Here is a 23,189-nt window from a genome sequence, read left to right as displayed (position 1 = left end):
AACCATGCACGCGATTTAAACCCTTGTAAACAATTTACAATCAGTGTAAATTAAGTCCAAGAATTTACCTTTAACGTTGCCGATGTAGTGTACAGGAGCACTTTTAGGCTATGTATTGAGTTTTATTCGCCTTATAAAGTTGCGTAATCCAATTCCGCTCGAATGCTCGTTTGCGTACGTAGGAGATTAAATATAATTTACCTTCTTCACTGACGTTAGTCACCAGCGTTATTATATATGCAAATACCGTAATTACTCGAATAAACGCTGCGGCGTTTATTAAATTTTTAGCAATTAAGATGCGGCGTTTATTCGAGGGCGGCGTTTATTCAAGGGAGGCGTTTATTGCAAACTCGTAACAACTCTGGATTTATTGTGTAATTTAAACGCCAATTTAACCAATACAATCTAGTGGTACCGGCAAGATTCTCGGCTGTTACCACGGAATTACGCATCGCAGAAGTTTTAGAAAGAGGGCTAAGCAGCGAAGCTATGAAGTATAGCCACGTTGAACTGAATAACATTCAAATTGAGAAAAATAAATTTCCACGACTGGTTTAGATTCAATGTTGTCTTTTTTTGTAAAGATAGATACTTGAATTTCTTACAGTGGTTATAAATAAATGCTTCGAATAAACGCCGCAATGACGAAAAGGTCGCGGCGTTAATTCGAGGCCGGCGTTTATTCGACGGAGGCGTTTATTCGAGAGAGGCGTTTATTGGAGTAATTACAGTACGTGGATGTGTTGAAAAGCCGCCTCGCGTCATAATAGCCTTCTGAAGTGCTTACGTCACACAGTTTTCTATCTATACAATTTTGTCCCACTTGTTTCCCAGATTGCATTGCGATTCACTGTTCGAGACCGACATGACGTAAGCACCTCAAAGGTCTATTATTGATGTGGGGCCGGTTGTACGAACGCCGGAAAGTGCTATCCATCAGATAGTGATTTTTTCAACCGTTCTAAATTAAGGCTCGAAAAGCTATAAAATTTTATCTTTGGGATCAAGGAAAAATAAAGAGGATCCTCAATTTAGGAATACTAATTGGTAATCAAAGTTATAGCAAACAACGGGCGATTTTAAAACGATTGAAAAAACAATTTCCGGTGGATAGCGCTATCAGGCTTTCGTACAACCGGTCCATATTGGCTGTTCTTCTGGAATTTGCATGCTTAAACACAACAAGGGGTGTGAAAGAACTGTGTAAAGACAGTAATTCGCATATGAGGTCTCATTTAGTCGCCGCTTGTTACACATGAGCCAAACCAATATTGGCATATAGATATAAAACTATATTGTTGTCTTAATTTATGTATAATTTATTTGCATAAATTCGGCTCATTTACTGAACAAAAGGCCCATTTACACTTGCAGTTCTTGTTGCGATTTTCTTCTTTTGATAGATGTGAACGAGTGAATTAGTTACTTATGTTTAAATAAGAGTTCTTATACATCAGAGCATTCGTAACTTATTGCTCATTCACATCTATCCAAAGGGAAAAATCGCAGCAAAAATCGCAAGTGTAAGAGTTTAGAGTTTTATTTAAAAACCAAGTCTGAGAGGCAGCTAACAAGCTGAATTGCAGAGGACTTGTTACAAGTTTAGTAGATATTAAAACGATATAATATTATGGACTACAATATTAACAAATTACGAAGTCTACTAGTTCTACAATTAATTAGATCAATGCATGTGTTGATCATTACGTAAATTATAATTACGTCTATCTTCCCGTCTATTCGGAATAAGACTGAACATCTTGTTTTCTGGATTAGGCAGTTTATTAAAATACGACTGACATAGGAGAGTGACGATAATTCACAGGCTTGTAAGGCCAAACGATAAGATACGTCTGGACAGATTATATACGTAGGCCACGTTTTTGTATTCTTTCAATTTCTTCCTTTAAGTAGTCAGAGGCGTTAAAATTCCAGAATAATTTTGTATATTATTGTCTTGCGCTATTTTACGTAAACCACTCATTCTATTAACGATTTTTGTTCACATTCCGAAGGTTAGGCTTTTAACTATCGAATGACATGTTTTTGATATACCAAATGGTGAAGAAATGAGCAAATTGGAGGCTGCTAAAAAGTGTTAGTCAAATCGCATATTTTCACATCTGAGAGTTGGGACTAAAACCATTGAAAATTAACTCTCTTTGGGACTTAATTGAATAATTTAGCTTTTGAATAAAATACCCGCATATGCATATTAAGTAGGACTGTAGGAATAAATCACATCATGAGAACATTCCAAGCAATGCGGCATAAAACCAGTGCAAGCTGTGACATGTTCGTGATTGTTTTTTTTCTTTTGTTATGCACTGCTTTAATTAGGCTCAAAGGTGAAAATATGCGATTGCGACTAACATTTTTTATCAACCTCATATGTGCTCACTTCACTTTTTCACCATTTAGTACTAAAACATGTCATCCGATAGCTAAAAGCATGATCTTTCCGAATGTGAAAAAAATTCGTCCATAGACTGAGTAGTTCACGTACAATAGCGTGTTGAAGTTGGATTACCTTTTTTTAAACACCCTGTATTGCGGTGCAATTGGGGTATGCCAGTTAGGATTGGAAAGGATAGATTGATTAGTGGAATCAGTTGGGATAGATTCTATAACGTGGTTTATGATAAATGAATAAATCGTCTGCGATCGATTGGGACGATTATTTGGGAAGAATAGATTGGTGGAATTTGTTAATTGGATGAGATGGATTTGAACGGATTGATTACATGGGTTGCGATGCAATCCACGCGGATTGATTATATGGGATGGATTGGAATGGCCAAATTCATTGGATGGGATGGATTGGGGTGTGCTGATTGGTTCATTGAATGGGATTCATTTGGGTGAGATGGGTGAAAATTAATACATTGACTGGATGGGATGGGTATATTGATTAGGTTGATTCATGAGCGAAGTCAGCATTTAGTAGTGATAGCAATTCTAGTATCAAATATTTCACCCCTCCCTCGATAAAGTCAAGCTTCTCTAAGGAAATTCCATTAAAAGTGAGAACGCTGGTTGCAGAATTTATATTAATTATAAAGTATGCAGCCAAATCTGATATCCACAACAACCTTGGTCATCTGAGCTAAATAATCCTAAAAATTACAACATGTAATGTAATTTCAAATAGAAGCTATATGTTGTCTAGTTACATGGTATCTAGGTAATCTTGCGTTTAGAAAGTTCGAAATAGCAAACTATTCTTCAGTATTATATATTTCCTTTCAGTTTTTATGATTATATATTTAGATAAAAAACTACAGCTGGGACATAAATTTAAAACAAGATAAAATATAATTATGTCAAGAGATATGGAAAGTTTCAAACGAAAAATGGATTTTCATTTGACAACCAGACCAAGGCGTTTCCCACCATTTCATATTAACTGGATCAGAAAACTGTAGTAAAACCTGGAACGAAAACTATACCGCCATCTTTGATGCCTAAAGGTGTTTTTTGAACGTTTGTGACCGGCTTAAAACCTAAATATCTGGAAACGTTTAAATATGCAAAATAAACTGATTTTCTAATTTGCAGTAAAAAATTGAACAAGCAACAGAGTCAAAAACTCAATTTTTTGCTTGATGTTTAGGCATCCAAGAAGTGGTGTCTCAAAAAAACGGAACTATTGAAATCACTCATTGCTAAAATTTGAATGCCGTGTTCACGAATTTTAGTTCGTGGGGATTTAAAGCAACTTATAAAATGCTAAATACGAAAAATTTGAAATTGTGAATATGATTAAACTTAAATTAGCCTTTTATTGCTTCGAAAGAAAATGGTACAGCTGACCGCGGAACAACGAGTGTTTATTGTGATATTATCCTGCGTGTTTTTCGAGTGCTTTAGTATTCAAACTCTAACCATTACACTGTTATAGGTTATTTTAATAGTTTTCGGTTTTTTTTGAGACATCCTGTAGTGCTGGGGCCGGTTTTTCAAAAGCTGGATGGTTAAAGCAAATCTTTGCATCAATTTTTTAATCTCTTATTTACAAAGTTGATAATAATTTTTAATAAACAATTTCAGGACGGATAGAAATAACATTTTCAAAACGTTTTAAAACGAACAGTGCTTCAGAAGCACATAACTAAAACTCTTGAATATAATTTAACCCAGGGTTAGCGCTAACCTATAGCTTTCAACAACCGGCCCCATGCAGCTGAACTATATGATTTATCGTTCCAGGTTTTATTACACTTCACTGAACTGCATAAATGTGATATCATCATATATCAGCATAAATGAACCTGTTTCATGTGAAAATAAGGATCATGTTTAATTTTCTATTTATTTCACAACTATTTTTTTCGATGTGAATTGCTTTGGACCTATTACGCTTTTAACTGAATTAAATCTAACTGATACTGTATTACATTGGCTATTTTGGTCTGCGTTCTAGACAACAACGACTACACAAAAACTACGCTTAATCACAAAAACATTCATTAGAGATAATGTAGCTGGCAAGATCCGAGTTGTAGGACACCTTGTTTTTTTTTGACACGGACAGCCATTTATCACTGGCGGACCCAGGGTAAGGCAGAATAATTACCTTAAGTCTCGCGAGTTTTTTTGCCACGTAACAGTATTCTAACGACTCGAGTTTAATGCTCAGTCGGCGTCTTGTTTACCATGGTAAATTTTTTTTAAACTGTTGTTTTAAAAATCAGTTACCAATACCGCGTTATTAATAATGTTCTTTGAACTTAAAATAAAGCCATGTAATTTATTCTGCCTAAACCTGAACCGCTAATGGACTATACAGTTAGGAACACATAACACACTGCATAATTATTATCACATGCATTTTTTTAATAATGAATAGTTCAATTAACACCATTCCCGACACCCATATAATAAAATTTAGCATTTCTATAGTTTAAGCTGTACGGAATTGTTTGTTCCAAATAGTTTTATTAAAGCTTTATTTTTAAGGTGATTAATATTTGGCAAGCACAAGTGTAAATAAACGAGAATAATTTTGACAATAAAAATCAATTTTCACCGCATTCAACGATAAACACGTTTCTTTTGTAGTAAAGTAAAAAGTTACTTAGTAAAGGTTTTTGAAAATTAAATCCTCAAAATTTGCTTTTATTTTTAAGGATCTTTTTCGTTAACATTGTTCAAACGAGCATGCTTTCTGAAACAGGTCACCACATTGCATTGAAAACGATTGAAGCCTCTAAATAAACCCTCAACTTGTGGTAAAGAAATTAGGCGCGAAGCACGAACACATTAGGTCAGACGTTAATACTGCATAATTTATGCATGCCCCCTTGATGCTTCAACATGTTTAAATATTTGCAACTTAAAGGCCATGTTACACGGTGCAACCTTGCAACTTGCAATGCAATTCTACTTTTAAGAGATGTAAATTAGCGAAGAGTCTTTAAAATGTTAGTCTAAGAAGCGCCAAGGAGTGTAATAAAGACAAAAGTTCGGTAGTTGCCAAATTTGGCTACATCTCTAAAAAGAACAACTGCATTGCAAGTTGGAAGAAAAATTGCACCGTTTAACAGGGCCTTACGTTATTAAGACGATCAATTAAGATAACAGTCATTATTAGTTTTCCCAACTTTAGCGGCTGTGCATGTCATGAAAAATTAGGGCTCAATGGCAGTAATTTTGATTATTATTTATAGATTATAAAGTTATTGCATGCTATTGATACGAGTTTAAATGAAATCCAAATAATAGCTTGATGTAAATTTAAACCAATACTGTCCTTATAATCTAGTCCTTATAATCACTATAATATGTATAACTGGTATTCTTAATTACTTTGTTCATAAAACTGGCAAACTCTTCAAAATTTCTGGTAAGGATTTCAACCTAATTTCCTTCGACAACTCCACCAACCTTTCAATATTATGTATCTTGAAATATTTAATGTCATTATTACCAACCGAGAGAAGTATACCTCGCGAAGAAAGGTAAAAGTGAGACCTACGTGGACCAGTCCCTCCTACGAAAAATTCAGCAATAATAGCACCCTTAAATACATCAATGTAATATAAAAATCTACCATAAATAATAGCAAGAAAGTTTGTATCAACATACATGACATCGTTGTCACCGACGAAAATTGGCAGAGGAATGTCAAGCAAACGAGCAATCTTTTTAGTTGGGAAATCAATACAAGATAAACGAAGTTGTTCATATAAGTTATCTTGAAAGTCCGATGAAGAAATATACATTAGCCATAAAGAACTTCGAGAACCCTCATTTCCAGTTAAACAGAACCATTTTATTGCATAGAAATTTTCAAATTTACCATTTGAGAGTAACTTCCATCTATTCCCATCGATTCCTGTTTTTTCCCACACTTGATAATCTGAGCTGGATTCTCGATACAACAGAACTGCACACCCATCTGAACTTATTGCCACTGAAGAAGCATCAAAATGTGAGTCAGGTATTTCTTGGCGACAAAGATTTTCGTTAACGAGTTTTAGAATGGAAATTTTTACATTCCCAGGAAGTCGTATGACGAGAACACCTTGATCAAATTTAAGAACTTTATCATATTCTATAACAAATTCTTCTTTTTCATATCCCAAGACTTTAGTTTTGGCCCACTCGCAAGGGAATTTGACCACAAAACACCTACAAACTACCCAAAAATACGACTGAGACCACCAGCAAGCCTCCGGTTGTTGTTTCAGGGCAACAGTCTGTAAAATTTTTCTACTATCGATACTTGTGATTTCCACAACACAATTCTGGTAACAGCGGGCTAAATGCAGTTTAGTTGGAGATATTGCGCAACATTTGAGTTCTGGCATTTCGACAAAAGTAAATGTGGAAGATTTTGTAGAAGGTTTCAACGACAAAATAAATATATCTCTTGAATTTAATTGAACAAGGAAATTTACCTCAGCGATTTTGAACATGTAACCAATAGACGTGCCACCTGGAAAAAGGTCAATATGAAACAACTCAATGATTTCTTCATTTACATAGTCATACACTAGTAACTCCGAGGAACTAGGGAAGGAATTTGAGAATGCAACACAACTTTTCTCCTTCCATACAAAGGGGTCTGTACAATGTTTATTAGCAATAAGAACTATCTCACCAGTCGGCAAGTGAAAATGACAAATTCGAAATGTTTTATTCAACAGACTAAAACCCCTTGGAAGGGGCGCAAACAATTGATAACAACTTTCGTGTGTCAAGCAACGGCTAACACAAATTTCAGAAATGTTATTCATCTTTTCTAACGTGACAGATTGCAAGACAACAAAATCGTTAAAATTCATGAGCGTCTCAACATTGAATGCATCGTCCCATGGTCGAGCAAGAATAAACGAACCGCAATTAGTAAAGAAGCAATACTCTATGTCAACCTTAGTCTGAACTTCTACTAACAAAGTTTTCCTTTCTACATCCCACATTTTAATATAATTCTGTTCAGATGAAACGAGTTTTGTTCCACATGAGGAAAATGAACAATACAAACATTCCTTAGGCCCATCAGGAAAAAATGGCACTTCTTTTTGTTCTTTAAAGGAAACACAAGACCTGACAGAATCACATAAAATGAAAGAAGAATCTGGAGAAAACTTAACAAATCTAGGCAAAGAACGCACGGCAGCAAGTTTTACCTTTAAATAAATTTCGAGACGAGGTAATTTGAAAACTTGCACTTGATAGTCAACTACAACTGCAAGCAATTTTTCGTCTGGTGACAATTCCATAATACAGGTATTCATTAAAAGACCCCCGGGATTTCTCATAATCGTATGGGAAACTACTTCAAAGCTGGAATTAATTCTGTTTTTCAATGGCTCTACCCAAACCTCTGTGGTCTCATTTAAAATATCTATAGTTTCGGATTTACAACGAGGGCTGCTATTACTTTGAACATCAGAGTATTCACTTGCTAAAAATTGCAAATAAACAATAAGAGAAGCTTTTTGTGAAGTTAGCCTAAAAGTTGTATGTAAAAAAATTCCATTGGTTTTAAGATCCGCAACCCTTTTAGCGAAGGAATGGAGTTGAATAATTCCTCGAAATAGATCATCGGAAAAGTCGGGCGATTTTGATTTATAGACCTCCACAATACCACGAAAATCGAGCTTTAAAATCAAATCATCGGTACAGAATTTGATTTTTAAATAATTTATCCTTACACTCACCAGCCAGTGAATATCGTCAATATCATCAGGGTAAGTCAGTAAATAGTTTGCACCGTATTTCAAAGAGTACATTACCGCAGGGGTCATTTTAACATCTGACACAGACTTTAATGATTGTATTTCACTGTATACACGTTTACAAGCACACCAGAGACGTTTATTGCCATCTGCTATATCTGCGACAAAAGCATGCTCTTCGTACCCATCTAACGCGAGCCAGTCCCATAATGACTTATGATACACAGTAAGGGAACCATCGTAAACTGGAAGAATTTCAGACATTACGTCGAAAATAATCTCGCGTGTTTCATACTCTTCTTCAGATACACCTATGCATAAGAAAAACATCCTAATTGGAAGGGGCTCCCTTGAAGTTGCAATAACATTTATAAAACTCTTTAAGATAGATGACCAGGCATTTGGCTTAAATCGTCGGAGACCTGTTCTTAAACGTTTGAACTGCTTATCATAAAATCCGGAGATACCTTTGGGGGCAGTGGGATCAATTCCTTCACCCAAATTTTCCCTCAATACAAAATATGCGTACAGAAATGAACCCTGACATATGTCAGCAAGTAACTTAAGCTTATCCTTTTGAAGAGTTGGCAAACTTTTCTGAATAAAATGCATCAAGTCAAGACGGTGCTGTGGATGATTTGGATAGATTTCTAAATGCGTCAAATAGTTTTCAGATGGATTATTATCTGGAACATTCTTTCGTATTTTTCCCTCCGGTCTACTTGAAATTAATATCTTAATCCACTTTGGCAATTCGGAAAATTTCTCCGATATTAACTCCAAAAATTCATTTTTTGCATCGGTTTTGCTCTCGTCCAAAGCATCAACAACGATGAACATTTCCTCATTTTGCGAAAGAGCCTGTAGTGGATCGTTTAACAGGACACGAAATGCATCTGCCAGAGTTTCGCTAGAATGTTCACGACGAAGAACTTCCGCCAGTTTTTCCCTGAAGCCTTCAACATTTTCGCACATTTGACTGGCGAGTGACTGGAGAATCTTGTGAGGATTACTGGAATCAGAATTTCTGAAGTCACAGAAATGGCTGGCGGCGAGTTGATCACTTTGTTTATACATCTCACAGATTTTTGCCAATAGAACACTCTTTCCAAATCCAGGAGATGCAGTGAGGATAACAACTTGAGACTCGTTAATAAGGAACGATTGATATAACTCGTCAAATAACCATTGTCTAGTGCCATCATAGAATTTTTGGCAAAGGCTGTTAATCTTTCCAGTGAAATCAAACCTTGCTAATCTGTCGACTTGCGACGGTGTAGCATTTTCAATAACTTTTCCTAGCGCGACAACTTTATGGTCTACGTTAACCACTTTCACTTCAACATTGTCCAACTTCTCTTCTACAATATCAACTTTCTCTTCCACGCGGTCTACTTTGTCTTCAACATTTTCCACATTTCCTTTCAACGTATCCATTTTCCCCTCCAAATCCCTCATTTTCAACAAAACATCATCGTCAAGTTCTTTCCATTTTTTTAATTCTTCAATATAAATCTCTTCTTCGAGACTAAGAGGGCAATCTTTCAATTCATCAATATCGTTTTGTGAAATCCCCAACCGTAACAAAGGTTTTGAAATATCCTGCCACAATGCGCGAAATCGGGTGTCGTCAAATTGAGCGCTTGCGATATGACCGTAGATATCATTTCTGAACATTTTCATCCTCACAATATCTGCAGATACCGAGACATCACTTCCTGCAGGAAAAACGTCCCATCCAGCTGTTGGGGGAGAGAGTCGACAAACATTTCGCAGTAAAATTGTCAATAATGTTATATCGAAGTTGGTTGAATCTGGTGCACCAGAAGTTGGAAAGAGTAAATCCCATTGCGGATTTTTGATGACTCTGTATCGTAGCTTCGTCAAAGCCGGTTTGTTAGTATTTAACACAGAAGCTAGTGTAGAAGGCGGATGTTTTGAATGCAAAACATTCCTCAAAGCAACGCTACCTTTGTTTACCAATAGTTGACATACTCTTGAATAATTAGCCTTTGCGTCTACCGGATTCATTGTTTCACTCGGTCCTGAAATATATTAAAGATGTGTGTATTTAGACAAATTTACCAAAGTGTTTTGGATGTAATAAAAAAGAATATTTTCATTCGGTGAAAGATGGAATCAATGTCCTACCGAGGGTAAAAATCCCTCTTAAGGTTGAGATGGAATGTTCATATAAGCTCGTCTTCGCCTCTTTGAATGGAACATTCCCTCTTTAACCTCTTGAAAATATTCTTATCATTGCACTCATAAACATTCATTCTTAGTATAACAGGTAGTAGGTTAGCGTACAATTTCAAAGCAGCGCTCGAATGGAAAACCTTGACTTCGCTATTCACGGATAATGGCTTTGCTTCGGCGAATAACTTTTTTAAAATTATAAAGAAAGACAGAGAGACAAATGACAGCTGTAATGACAATCATACAATTATATTCAGCGTTATAAACGTCAGCATCATTCCTAGTTAGAAAAAAGGAAAAGGGAGTGTACTCGTTCTTATAAACAACTCCATTTTGTTCAACAATTCATTGTTGTCACTATATCTAGTATTCTCGTATTCGCGAATTTGACACTAAATGAGGCCGCTCGTAAAACGGCAGCCATTTAGACACGAGCCAATAACATGAACGTAGGTGGGTATTCTTGTGAGATCGCTATAAAATTATAGGCATTTTAAAGCACTGGTCCTTTCAGCCAGTGTAATAAAATAAAAATTACGTCACATATTTGCATCTTCACAAACAATAGAAAACGTTTAAAGAACTTATGAAATGAAATTTTACGTTTTCGTGAAGGAAACATGGTTACTTATAGCAATGAAACCTTAGCAATTTTTTTCGTCCATTTGTTAGATTTTTATCGCAATATTTTGTCATGTGAAGAAAACGTATTACGGTGGATAATAAGCACATTCAGTGGTCGTGTTTTACTGCGCTCAGCTTACACCAACACTCAGGGCCATAACTAGAACGATAATTGGGGGGGGGAGGGTGTTTATTCTTATATTCAGTTCTGCCCGACGGATTTCCATTGTGAGCAATTGCACTTAAAAAAGAAATCCGTCGGGCAGAACTGAATATATGAATAAACACCCCCCCCCCAATTATCGTTTTAGTTACGGCCCTGCCAACACTAGAGCCGCCCCAGTGCATTTTAAATTTTGGCCAGATTATTAATCAAGAACAATCACTAACAAAAGGAACACACAAAATATTCCTTCACTCTCTCAACATCATCGCAGAAGTCACTTAATTGTTTTAATTTCACGCGTTAACAACAGTGTATAAAAATAAAAACATGCATTAGCAAGTTAATGCTGACTTATTTCGTCATTCGCGGATAATCATCGTAGGTTCACTAGAGACAGAATGTTAGATGTCTGTATGCGAGCTCGCCCATGACGCATTACGAATGTCTTCTACCATGCATGCCCATTCACTCGATGGTATTTCCTGGCAATAAATCCGCCGCACATTGGCTGTACCGCCTTTGTTGAATATGGAAACTCAACATTATTGAATAATTATACAAAGCATAAGTTATCTATTAGACGGACGCACATATAGCAGGCGCATGTTACGTATATTAAACGTCCTTGTTATATTCCCTGTAAAAGAATATTAAATCTACATATTTGTGCGATATTTTCGTTGGAGATTTATCCATAAAATCAACAGGTTATAGGCCCAGACATCGCCAAACTGTGAGGTAACTGTATATTGAGTTATTGTCGTGTATATTTTACAAAATTGGCCCAGGAAGACAAATTAGCGATCGATAAATTTGAAGGTGCGAGAAATTGGCAAATATGGAGGTATCAGATGACGGCAATTTGGGGAGCTAGGGAACTGTACGGTCAATTTTGATGGAACGTTGACTCGCCCAAGTACATCGGAAAACAGTTCCGGGGCAGAAGCGTCGTTTGAAAAAGCTCAAAGAAGACAAAAGGTCTTACAGTTACGTCTATTAAATCCGATCTTATCTACTTCAAAACCGAACGCCACACTCCAAAACAAATATGAGACACGTTGAAAAATCGATTTGATCGAGATACGATTGCGAACAAGCTGTATCTAAAAAAGCAAAGATTTTTATCCTTAAAAATAAAAGAATCAGACCCTCTTGATGACGACTTTTGAAAAATGAAAGTGATCACTGATCAACTATCTGCTATATCAAAGCTTCAATACGTGAGGATGAACACATAGTCGCTCTACTTTCAAGCTCGCCTTTTAAGGAGATGAATTAAACCCGGGTCAACTGTATGCAGCATTGTTAAATGAAGAAGAAAAACGCAAGCAAAGTGAAAGCAATGCATGCTAGTGGTAGTGGAGGTAGTGATGGCCAATCTGCGTCACAACACAACAAGTCTGATCGAAAACTTCTCAAGTGTTATGGATGTGGCAAGGAAGGTCACCTTATTCGAAATTGCGCTCAGAACAGGAGGAAGAAACAGCATAGACGAAATGAAAATCAAGGGAAATTTGATAAATCAAAGCATAATGCTTCTCCTGCTGATGGGGACGATGGTAAGAATGATGGGTGTGGTGCCAATGTTTTTGCTGTTGGATTGAATGTTGCAAAAGATTATGATTGTTGGATTATCGATTTTGGTGCGTGACACATGACGTCAAATTTTAGTCTACTGGTGAACTACCAAGAATTTTCAGAGCCAGATTTAGTTGCTCTTAGATATAGCCGATCTGTTCGCGCTCTTGGCACTGGCGATATACCCATTACTATGCTTCTTGGTCCTAAGAAGAAAGATGGCGATGAAAGGAAAGGTGGTCTATTTTGTCTAGTGCTGCAACAGCGAAGCAAACAGTCCTCGATGTAACAGAAGTCGACGAACCGACAACATTGAGGAAAGCACTCGAAAGTGACTATGGTGTACACTGGAAGACAGCTTCTGATTCTGAATATAAATCCCTAATGGAAAATGAGACTTGGGAACTTGTAGAATTGCCACCACGAAAAAGCAATTAACTGTAGATGGGTATTTAAAGACAAACATGATGAAAATGGGAAGATTTTCTCCTGTGGTTTGGTTTACATCTATCCGAACTCTCTTGGCCTTGGCTCAACAACATGTTTGTCCATCAAATGGATGTTGTCACGGCTTTCCTGAACGGGACACTTGAAGAAGATATTTATATGGAGCAGCCTGAAGGTTATGTTGTCCAAGGAAAAGAACACCTCGTATGCCATCTTAAGAAATCTCTTTATGGACTGAAACAGAGTCAACGATGCTGGAACAAGTCATTCACTGAATTTATGCTATCCCAAGGATTTGAGCAAAGTACAGCCGAACCATGTGCGTTTATTCGGAAAGTCGATGGTAAACTTACAGTAGTTGCTGTACACGTTGATGACTTAATACTTCTAACCGAAAGCTAGCAAGAAATGGTTTACGATTTAAATGCGTGACTCGCAGCCCGTTATAAGATGAAAGATATGGGTAAACTGCATTACTGTCTAGGAGTAAACATCAAATCACTGGACGGTGTTCTGCAAATAAACCAAGGACAGTACATCCACAAGATATTAAACAAGTACAACTTACAAGATTGTAAATAAACCTGTATCAACTCCAATGGATGTGAACGTGAAGTTGGTCAAAGATGATGGTATCAGCAAATCTGTAGATCCGGTTATTTATCAATCAATGGTGGGAAGCTTAATTTACGCGGCTATTGCAACACGACCAGACATCGCTCACGCAGTTGGTACTCTGGCAAAGTTCAACTCGTCTCCAAACGAAGCACACCTTACCGCTGTTAAGCAAGTATTTCGTTACCTGAAAGGAACAATTAGATATTCAAGCTGCAATAATCAAGCGACAATCGCAATGTCAAGAAACTCTGTTCTACACAAGCGCCCCAAACATATTGACATTAAATTCCACTTTGTGCGAGAGAAAGAACAAGATAAAAAAATCGAACTTAAGTATTGTCCTACTCAAGAAATGACTGTTGATAACTTCACGAAACCTTTAACACGGGGACAGTTTGAATGTCTTCGAGCAAGACTCGGACTTGTACAAGTGCAGTAAATGCTGAGTGAGTGGGAGTGTTGAATATGGACACTCAACATTATTGCATGATTATATAAAGTATAAGTTACCTATTAGACGAACGCACATATAGCAGGCGCATGTTACGTATATAAAACGTTCTTGTTATGTTCCCTGTAAAGGTTCTAGTTATGTTCCTTGTTCTTGTTATATTAAATTTACATATTTGTACAATGTTTTCGTTGAATATTCATCTATAAAATCAACAGCCTTCTGGCCCGAAATGGCATAATTTTGCACAATTCGCCCTATAGTCCTATTGTCACCACCCTGGCAATACTGTATTCCTAATATGTTTGCTAGAATTATACTTCGCCACAAGCGCTGAGTATAAAACGTTTTTACGATGTTGTCGTTTTTTGCGGTGTAGGAAAGAACAAATTGCTGACTTTGGTAAGCAGATTATATTTAAAACTAGAATAATAAATTGTACGTGAAATTCTGCGAGTGAATACACGTAGTGCCTTCCCCCAGGCATCTCTTGGATGGTAATGGCAATATTACATACATGATAAATGTATTGACTATTGTACAGCATTATATTGTGGTTATATGCTGATGAAAATTCTCTCCCTTCCGACTAAATGTGCTTTTAGCTGACGCAAGCAAAGTGCACTTAATGCTAATATGAAGCATTACGCATTCGCATAGGATGAAACCGCAGTTTACTCCGACGAGCTACACGCAAAGATGCACAGTATCCTTCTGTAGGAAACAATAGATATTTGTCTTCTAAATTAATTTATTTGATTGGTTGGTTGGTTAATTAAATCATGTGATCGGGACAGATAAGGTTGCACTATTGTACGTGGGAAAACTATTGGGAAGTCAGCCAAGCAGACAACATGTAAATTATGTTGATTTGTGACTTGTGTTCTAAATAAATAATTATCTAAAAAGCAAAGAAACAGTGCGACCATGCAGCTTTGTAGAGCAATTTTATCCTTAATTGGTTGATCCCAAGGACAGCGGGCCGGAAATTCTTAATAACATGAAAGAGGTATAGAACCTAGTTATCAAGTTATGGCAAAGGCGGATCTAAATCTCGAAAAACTTAAACCGTGCGAAGAAACAGTGCGACCATGCAGCTTTGTAGAGCAATTTTATCCTTAGTTGGTTGATCCCAAGGACAGCGGGCCGGAAATTCTTAATAACATGAAAGAGGTATAGAACCTAGTTATCAAGTTATGGCAAAGGCGGATCTAAAACTCGAAAAACTTAAACGGACGCAAAATCTTAGTGATAGTATCGCAAATTATTCTTTACGCACAGTTGGCTTAGATACAAGCGCAAGCGGAAGGGTAGTGCATTGCAAATTACCAAAATTAACATTACGTGAGAAAACGTTTACGGGAAAACGTTTAGATTGGCAGGGATTCTGGGATCAATACCAAGTTTCGATCCATAATAATCTGACTATTAGTGATATAAATAAATTTAACTATTTGAAAGGGGAGCCTCTTTCTGCTATATCGAGGTTAACTTTGACATCAGAGAATTACCTAGGTATTAAAGGATATATTTGGGAATGAGCAGATGCTCATTTCCGCGCATATGGAATATTTACTTAAACTTACTAAAATTAATTCGGCGGACAACATGAAAGGATTTAGGAACTTGTTAAAAATTGTGTACGGAATTTAAAATCTCTAAATCTTAGCTTGATACCAGTGATCGTTTGCCTGATGAAATTGATTATTTCAAGGCAGTTTTGTGTGAGGGTGTGGAACCTAGATAAGGTTATGGAGTTTTTAAACAATTAACTTAGGGCTAAGGAAGTTTGTAGTTCTTCGCTCAGAAATAAATCGGAAAATTTTAGGAATAGGGAGCCCTATACCGCAAGTGGGTTGTTGAGTCAAACTGGTAAAGCCCCGTGTTTATTACAGAATGAGGGGGGACATTCCCTATTAAAATGTACTAAAGTTTCTAAGCACCAGTCTCGGAAAGACAGTTTTCGAATTGCGACAAAAGGGGAGGTGTTTCATTTGTTTGGATTCGACACACATTGCAAAAAATTGTTAGTCAACCTATGTTTGTAGACGATGTGATAAAAGTAACCAACGATGTGATAAAAGTAACCCTGTGACCAACAGGGTATATTGTTACAAACAGCTAGGGTACATGTATATTCGGTAGAAGATACTTATTTTTAGTTTAGCACGAGGATTTTATTCGATAGTGGCAGTCAGCGCTCTTACATCTCAGCTACGGTTAGAGCCAGGCTACGGTCAAAGACGGTCAGATAAGAAAAGGTTCTTATTAAGACATTACGCCAGGATGACAGTGAATTTAAACAGCTGGACGTTGTGCCGTCTAAAGTTAGGAATAAATCGGACTCAAGATCCACTATGGTTGAAGCTTTATGTGTACCAACAATTTGCAGCCCCTCAGCCAATTTGCAGCCCATGGTCAAACACCTCAGTACCTACAAGAGATGTTCGTCTCTAGAAGGGGGCAGTATGCTCTTAGGAATTCCTATGGCAAGTTGTTTATTCCTAAACCTAACACTGATTACTTAAAGCGCTTCTTCTCTTATAGCGGGGCATTTCTTTGGAACAGCTTGCCTGAATCCTCTAGATTATCGACATCTCTAACCTCTTTTAAAAGTAGACTGGAATCTCTATATTCTAGGTCAACCGACTCCCACACGGCAACCAGGTAGAACAGTACTCCCACGATACTCTCTTTATTTATATATAAATTAGACTGTAAATATTTAAATATCAAATGTACTGATGGTTTTCCTTCCGTGTTTAAATAAAGTGTATGTATGTGTATGTATGTATGTATGTCATTTCAAGAACACATCATTTAGAAGAATTTAAGGATCTAGAATTTGCGGACAATGAGGGTGATTCAGCCACACTCTCAGTGGAAATTTTAGTCGGGGTTGATTACTACCATACTTTCATGGCAGACAAAGCTGTAGAAGAAGCAAGCAGGATTCTGTAGCATGCGGCACAAGAGTTGGATGGGTATTATATGTGGTAGAATCGGTTCAGGTCCTTCTGACCTGCATTGTTTTGAGACCAATATCCTGCGAGCTTCAGCTGAGAGTGAAGAGATAACCGATATAGTAAGACAGGATCTAGACAAATTCTGGTTGGCGGAAGCTGCTGGTGCTGCATGTGTAGTCAGCTGGTTTAAACAAGACATAAGTCATGACGGGACCAGAAACGTCACTAAGTTGCCTTTCAAGCCAGATCATGAACCACTATCCGATAACTTTAACGTTTGTGAAGGACGCTTAAAAGCTCTGAAGCCCAGAATAACGTCTAAAGATATTTTCACGGCGTATAATAAGATCTTTACCGAGTATGAGAAAAACGGCATAATTGAACGCGTTCCCTCGCATGAGATTGGGTCGTTCCTATTATCTTCGTCACGGACCCGTTGTGCGTGAGGACAAACAGACTACGAAAATACGTGCAGTTTTCGATGCATCATGCAAGGTTAATGGCCCCTCACTAAACGAATACTTGCACTCAGGACCCAATCTCACTGCGAAAATTAAGATTTTTGACATCCTATTAAGATTTAGGCGTCATAAAATTGATATAATAGCAGACATAAAGCAGGTATTTCTTAATATCGCTATATCTAGTGAACATAGAGATTTTGTGGTTCTTGTGGTATGATCGCGATTCGGAAGATGAGAAAATAGTAATTTTAGCAATGACGCCATTTCATCTAATTCATGGGCGCGGTTATTGAAAGCGGGGATCTAATTCATTCACTGCGAGCCTCGGACAGTACAAGCAACGAGTAAAACATTTGCCGAAAATCCTGAAGGATTGCTGGATACGGTTTCAGAGGTAATACATAAACGAGCTGCGACAGATGAATCTTTACCGGAAGAGAAAAACCGGTTCGCAAGATCTCACAGCTGGCGATATCGCGTTGATCAAAGATGACCTACCTACGCCGCGAACGTATGGGAAGAGTTCCTCAGCACGTGAAGGGGCGTGATGAGGGGGGCCAAACCCAAGGTCCTCGCGAAAGGTGGAGCACATACATCGGTTGATCGACCGTTGCAAAAGTTGATACCGTTCGAGATTGTTGAACACGATGATACGAAGGATAAAGAAGGGGGGGAAGACAGGAACGAAGAAATGGGCGAAGCTAGGGAGACGGAGTTGGAAACGGAAGATCTGACGACGGGAAGGAGATCACCGAGGAAAGCAGCGATAACGACTTTCTTTGGTTGGGGAGAATGTAGAAAACAATGGATCATTATATTCTAAATTGATTTATTTGATTGGTTGGTTAATTAAGTCATGTGATCGGGACAGATAAGGTTGCACTATTGCACGTGGGAGAACTATTGGGAAGTCAGCCGAGCGGACAACATGTAAATTATGTTGGCTTGTGACTGGTGTTTTAAATAAATCATTATCTTAAAAGCAAAGAGTTTAACGCTTTTTATACCTTCAACAAATGCATAGAAATTTTGCCATGTCATAAATGTAGTTAGTTTAGGCAGGGGCCGCGGAAGTTCCTCAAGCGGGCGGCAAATACCAATATATTCATGATAGCAGACCGTAAACGCAATCAATTTTAAAAGAAACTAATAATTCTTAATGTGAGTATATGCATATTTACCCCCTCCCCCAATTAACGACCTTGCGCGCGCCTGAAATTAGGTCCAGCCTCGATGTGCTGTTTTTGCTTACAAATTTAAATGAGAATATTTGAATCCAAACATGAACTGAACTTATCAAAAATGCAACGCAAGCTTTGAAAGGAATAATTAGACAATTCCTCTATCATCACCCAGGAATGACGATAATGATAATCGTGTACAAATTGCAACAGCAATGCTGCTACACGCTGTTATATCATCATAGCGCGTGTCTAACTAAGATGCTCTCAAGTAAGTTTTAGTTTAGCAGGATTATTATTTCCGAATTCATGCAAATTATCCTTAACATTGCTGTTTAGTCATCCCGGAAAATCTTCTAATGCAGTCAAAAGCATATCTGACGACTGAAAGGGGGGTGTGACGCTCTACGGTTTGCTCGATGCACTGATGTTTTATAGAAAATATTTCAATATTATTCAATCGAAATACCTATCCTTAAAACAATTTTCTTATCGTAACTGTTTAACTTGCCGAGGTTGCATGTATATTGATATATTTAAAATCGTAGACACTGTACTACTTGCTGTGAAAGGTAACAACAGCTCAGAAGTCGCTTACAACACATTTTTCTCAACGAGGTCTATGATTGTAATCGTACTGCTACAATTGCAAAGATATACATACGAACGGTTGTGTAGGAACACATTTTTGCATTTAACAAAAAACTTAACCAGCCGTTTGTCTCCATCGGCGAACATTCAACGCGCTTTTGATCTAATTTGAATCACGTTCAAAACTATGCTGCACCCCATCCAATGACAATGAAAAAGGAATACAAACGTATTCCTTAGAGCAGTCTGCCAGTTTCTCTGAAACTATACCTACCTCAGTACTTAGCTATCATGTTTCCACCAGCGCTTCATGGACAACATCCCTCATCACCTATTAGATAAAAAAATGATTCATATTCAATTACCCTGTGACGGGGTGTAGTGAAAATCCATCATCATGTGTGTATAACTTTTACACATAAAATAAGCATATAATTTATAAGCCTTCGACTGCTAAAAACAAGTGTCCTTTTTATGTGGTAAAAATTCCACTGCTTTAGGAATGAACTCTAACTGTCTGTTTTAATTCATTCAAAGTTTCATCACCTAAACTAACCGGTCATGTTTGTAGAGATATTCGTGCCTACATTGACATTTCTTCAGTCTTATTTTTTGAAAGAAGCATAATTAAATATATGCAGGTTTCGGGTAACCTGACAGATAATATTTGTGAGTTGTGACACTAATAACTTTGCTGATATCTGGAATATTTTTATTGCCAGTAATCTTACACATAAACAGACGCTTGCTAAGCGTTTACTCCAGCTAAATGAGTGTTTTTGCTTCAGCTTTTAGCAGAGAAAGTTTATAAATAAAAACAGAGGATTGGCAGACACTGCAAAAACAACAAATATGTCACATGCGACAACGATTTATTTCGATTGGTTCGCGTGTGAGAACACCCTTAACACTCTTTTTTTCAGAAGAAACAGTAGCTATTAAATACAGAACCAGGTCAGTACAATTAATTCCTTATTAATAAATTTACTAATAAGTATTTTATTGGAATTGTAACAAGACGAATGTTTCATGAGCACGAACAATACAAAGAAACAGCTAGCACGAGAATTAAACATCTGAAGTTTAGCATATTGCGATCAGTAAAAACAGATACAGTGTTGAATTTGATTGGTAGAATGTAGCCTTCTACTCATGTAGGTGTATGAAGAGTATTTAAATATACTCTTTAAGAAATTCAATTCAAATGAACACTGAATTAAAATGAGTAATCAATTACTTTGAACTGTGACCATCTGTGCATGCAGTTTGGTAAGTAATAAAATTCTGCTTTTGGTAGATCGGAGGTGACTAAGTTTCTTGCATGTAAACTAACTGAATCATTGGTTACTATGTGAACTAAAACCTTCATTGCCTTGTAGTGGACTTTGATTAAAAAAATTACATAATGTGACCTGAAGTTCATAGCAGCGGGTTCAAATGGTTGGTTATTCAAAGTTTTATTGTCATATTATTGTCATATTTTCAACTGCATTTGAATGAAAAACTTTAGAATTATATAATTTGATATGATATTAATCACATTTTTGAGTTTGTGCTTATAATAAAAACTTGCGTTGATTCTATAATATTGATGTATGCATATTTTTAAGTTCAAAATAATCATAATGGTAACCTGGCGCTAGGTAAGTAACATATATAAATGAGTTACTAGTCCAAGATGGTCAGCAAAACCAAAGTTACAAGTTGATTCCCACCATGGGAGGGCTAATGTTTCAGCTTGCCCAATTGGTAACTCAGAGTAGCACCATTATGCATGAAAATGCTTAATTAGAAGTCAAATTTAGGCTGGCTGTATAAAACTATTTAACTAAACTTTGCATAGTTAAATCCTAGTTAACTAACTCCTAGCTAAATACACAACTTTGATTGGTCAACTCCTTAACTACAGAACTTTAAAAGTTAATCATGATTTCAATAGTTTTGGGGGGGTTTTTTGGGACAACCTGTACAGAAAAATAAAATTTTAAAGAAAAATAGAACTATTGATATCACCTATTGTTACAATTTATCACCTATTTGTTAAAATTTGCTACAGATGACACAACCCAGGGACATGTTGATGGTGCTTGAGTTGTAATTTTAAAGATTGTTATCCATATCTGTAAGTTGTAATTATTGTTAATATTATTTGCAGCTACAAACAAATTTTAATGTCATCATGCATTAAAATATGCTTATGTCAAACATTTATAAACATGTGGGTCCCAACAGAGAGCTTAGGGATTCAAACTCTAACTATTACATATTTGGTATGGGTGTTTTAAATAGGTTTGGGGTTTTTTCAATTTATAAGAACATAATTATTCGCTTTTTTATAATACAACGATAAAAAGTGTGCACAATGCCTGTATTTAATATGCTCTGAACGGGTCTGGACAAGAAAGGTTCTAGGCTTCTAGCCTCTAGTCTGTGAATTTATTTTAAAACCAGAACTAAATCAACTAATGGCATTAACACAAAAGACGCCTTCTTTCCTGCAGCTGTCCTAGGTAAAATTCGAAGTGAACACCATGAATCGAAATCAGAACTGGTCATTAGCAGAAAGCATATATGTAAAGTTAAAAGTAGACGAAATATTTTGGTTCATGGGATGCCCGTGGGACATGTGTGAAAGAATATTAAATCAAGCAATATAAATATACCCACCTCAACTGCATGTCTCATTCATCAGCTTGCAGACTATTCTTCTTAATTTAAAGTTGAGTTCAGTTCGAAAATGATTTGTTTCTTGCTACAATATAGTAAAATTCATATTTTAAAACATGTACGGACGTGAATGAACAAAATGAAACCTGAAGCTGAAAAACCGGAAACTCCAAAGTCAAAAATTCCTGGGAGATTAAATTAGATTTCCTTCATATTTACCCCGGGAGGGGGAAATCGCCCGAATTTTTGAATTATACAATGTGCCCGAATTTTAACTTTTACCAGATTTGTAACAATAAACTTGGCAAAGCGCCGGATGTGCTTAGAAGAAAGTGTAACAAAAATGGCCAAATAGAGTACAAATATGTGATATATATTACAAATTTTTAATTTTTTTAGCTATGTAACTCTTTTTCAGTTTGCCAGAATTTCCGGCTAAACTTTGCCCGAATGTCTTGATTCTCGAAATTTTGGGGGGGAAGAAGTGCCCTCCTGCCCCCCTGTCCCTATATACGCCTATGGCCCTATGACTAAGCGCGCGGCGCAATCTCTGAATTTATCAAACTAGAAATACATTGCATGCAAAGTCCCCTCGCCTGACGCAATAAACTTTAAACAATAAACAATATTTAAAGCTATAAACAATATTTCCATCACTGAAATTCTATGATACTCGTTTCTGCTGAATGATCGAAGTCGTAAAGTAAAATCCTATATCTTGGTAGAATTATAAAGTCGACTCTCGAGCTATCAAATTCGACTATAATATAATCATAATTGTGCTACGAATAGTTTTAAATACTACAATTCTTAGCGAAATTTCAATTACTTTTTAAACAAATCCACCTTTAAAAATAAATACTTTTCAAATCCAAATCATTTCAACGATATATTGACGAATAAATTCAAAGAGGGGTCATACATTTGTTGATAAATCCACATATTAAACTTACAAAACACTAGTATACTTTAAAATACCGAAATGGCGAAATCTACCCATTTACCTGTTCAAAAACACTTTAAAAATGCTTCAAAATCGTAGATATTT

At 36.6% G+C, this 23,189-nt stretch overlaps 2 protein-coding genes across 2 annotated transcripts; one reads left to right on the top strand and one right to left on the bottom strand.

Moving 5' to 3' along the window:
- Nucleotides 1-4,059: 4,059 nt before the first annotated feature.
- LOC114533341 lies at nucleotides 4,060-22,277 on the bottom strand. The gene is made up of 3 exons (XM_028554852.1): nucleotides 22,142-22,277; nucleotides 19,749-19,805; nucleotides 4,060-10,234 (listed from the first exon to the last, which is right to left on the bottom strand). The coding sequence occupies exon 3, from the start codon at nucleotides 10,218-10,220 to the stop codon at nucleotides 5,817-5,819; it is 4,404 nt and encodes a 1,467-aa protein (XP_028410653.1). The 5' UTR covers nucleotides 10,221-10,234; nucleotides 19,749-19,805; nucleotides 22,142-22,277; the 3' UTR covers nucleotides 4,060-5,816.
- LOC114533305 lies at nucleotides 13,802-14,260 on the top strand. The gene has a single exon (XM_028554813.1). The coding sequence runs from the start codon at nucleotides 13,802-13,804 to the stop codon at nucleotides 14,258-14,260; it is 459 nt and encodes a 152-aa protein (XP_028410614.1).
- Nucleotides 22,278-23,189: the final 912 nt, after the last annotated feature.

The sequence above is a fragment of the Dendronephthya gigantea genome, unplaced genomic scaffold (assembly GCF_004324835.1).
Source record: "Dendronephthya gigantea isolate DGI-Jeju-01 unplaced genomic scaffold, DenGig_1.0 000089F, whole genome shotgun sequence".
In the NCBI taxonomy this organism is placed as follows: Eukaryota; Metazoa; Cnidaria; class Anthozoa; order Malacalcyonacea; family Nephtheidae; genus Dendronephthya; species Dendronephthya gigantea.
This window is presented reverse-complemented; position numbering and strand designations above follow the sequence as displayed.

Excerpts from the sequence above, each read along its gene's own strand:
- LOC114533341 (XM_028554852.1), bottom strand. The coding sequence starts at position 10,220 with ATGAATCCGGTAGACGCAAAGGCTAATTATTCAAGAGTATGTCAACTA.
- LOC114533305 (XM_028554813.1), top strand. The coding sequence starts at position 13,802 with ATGGATGTGAACGTGAAGTTGGTCAAAGATGATGGTATCAGCAAATCT.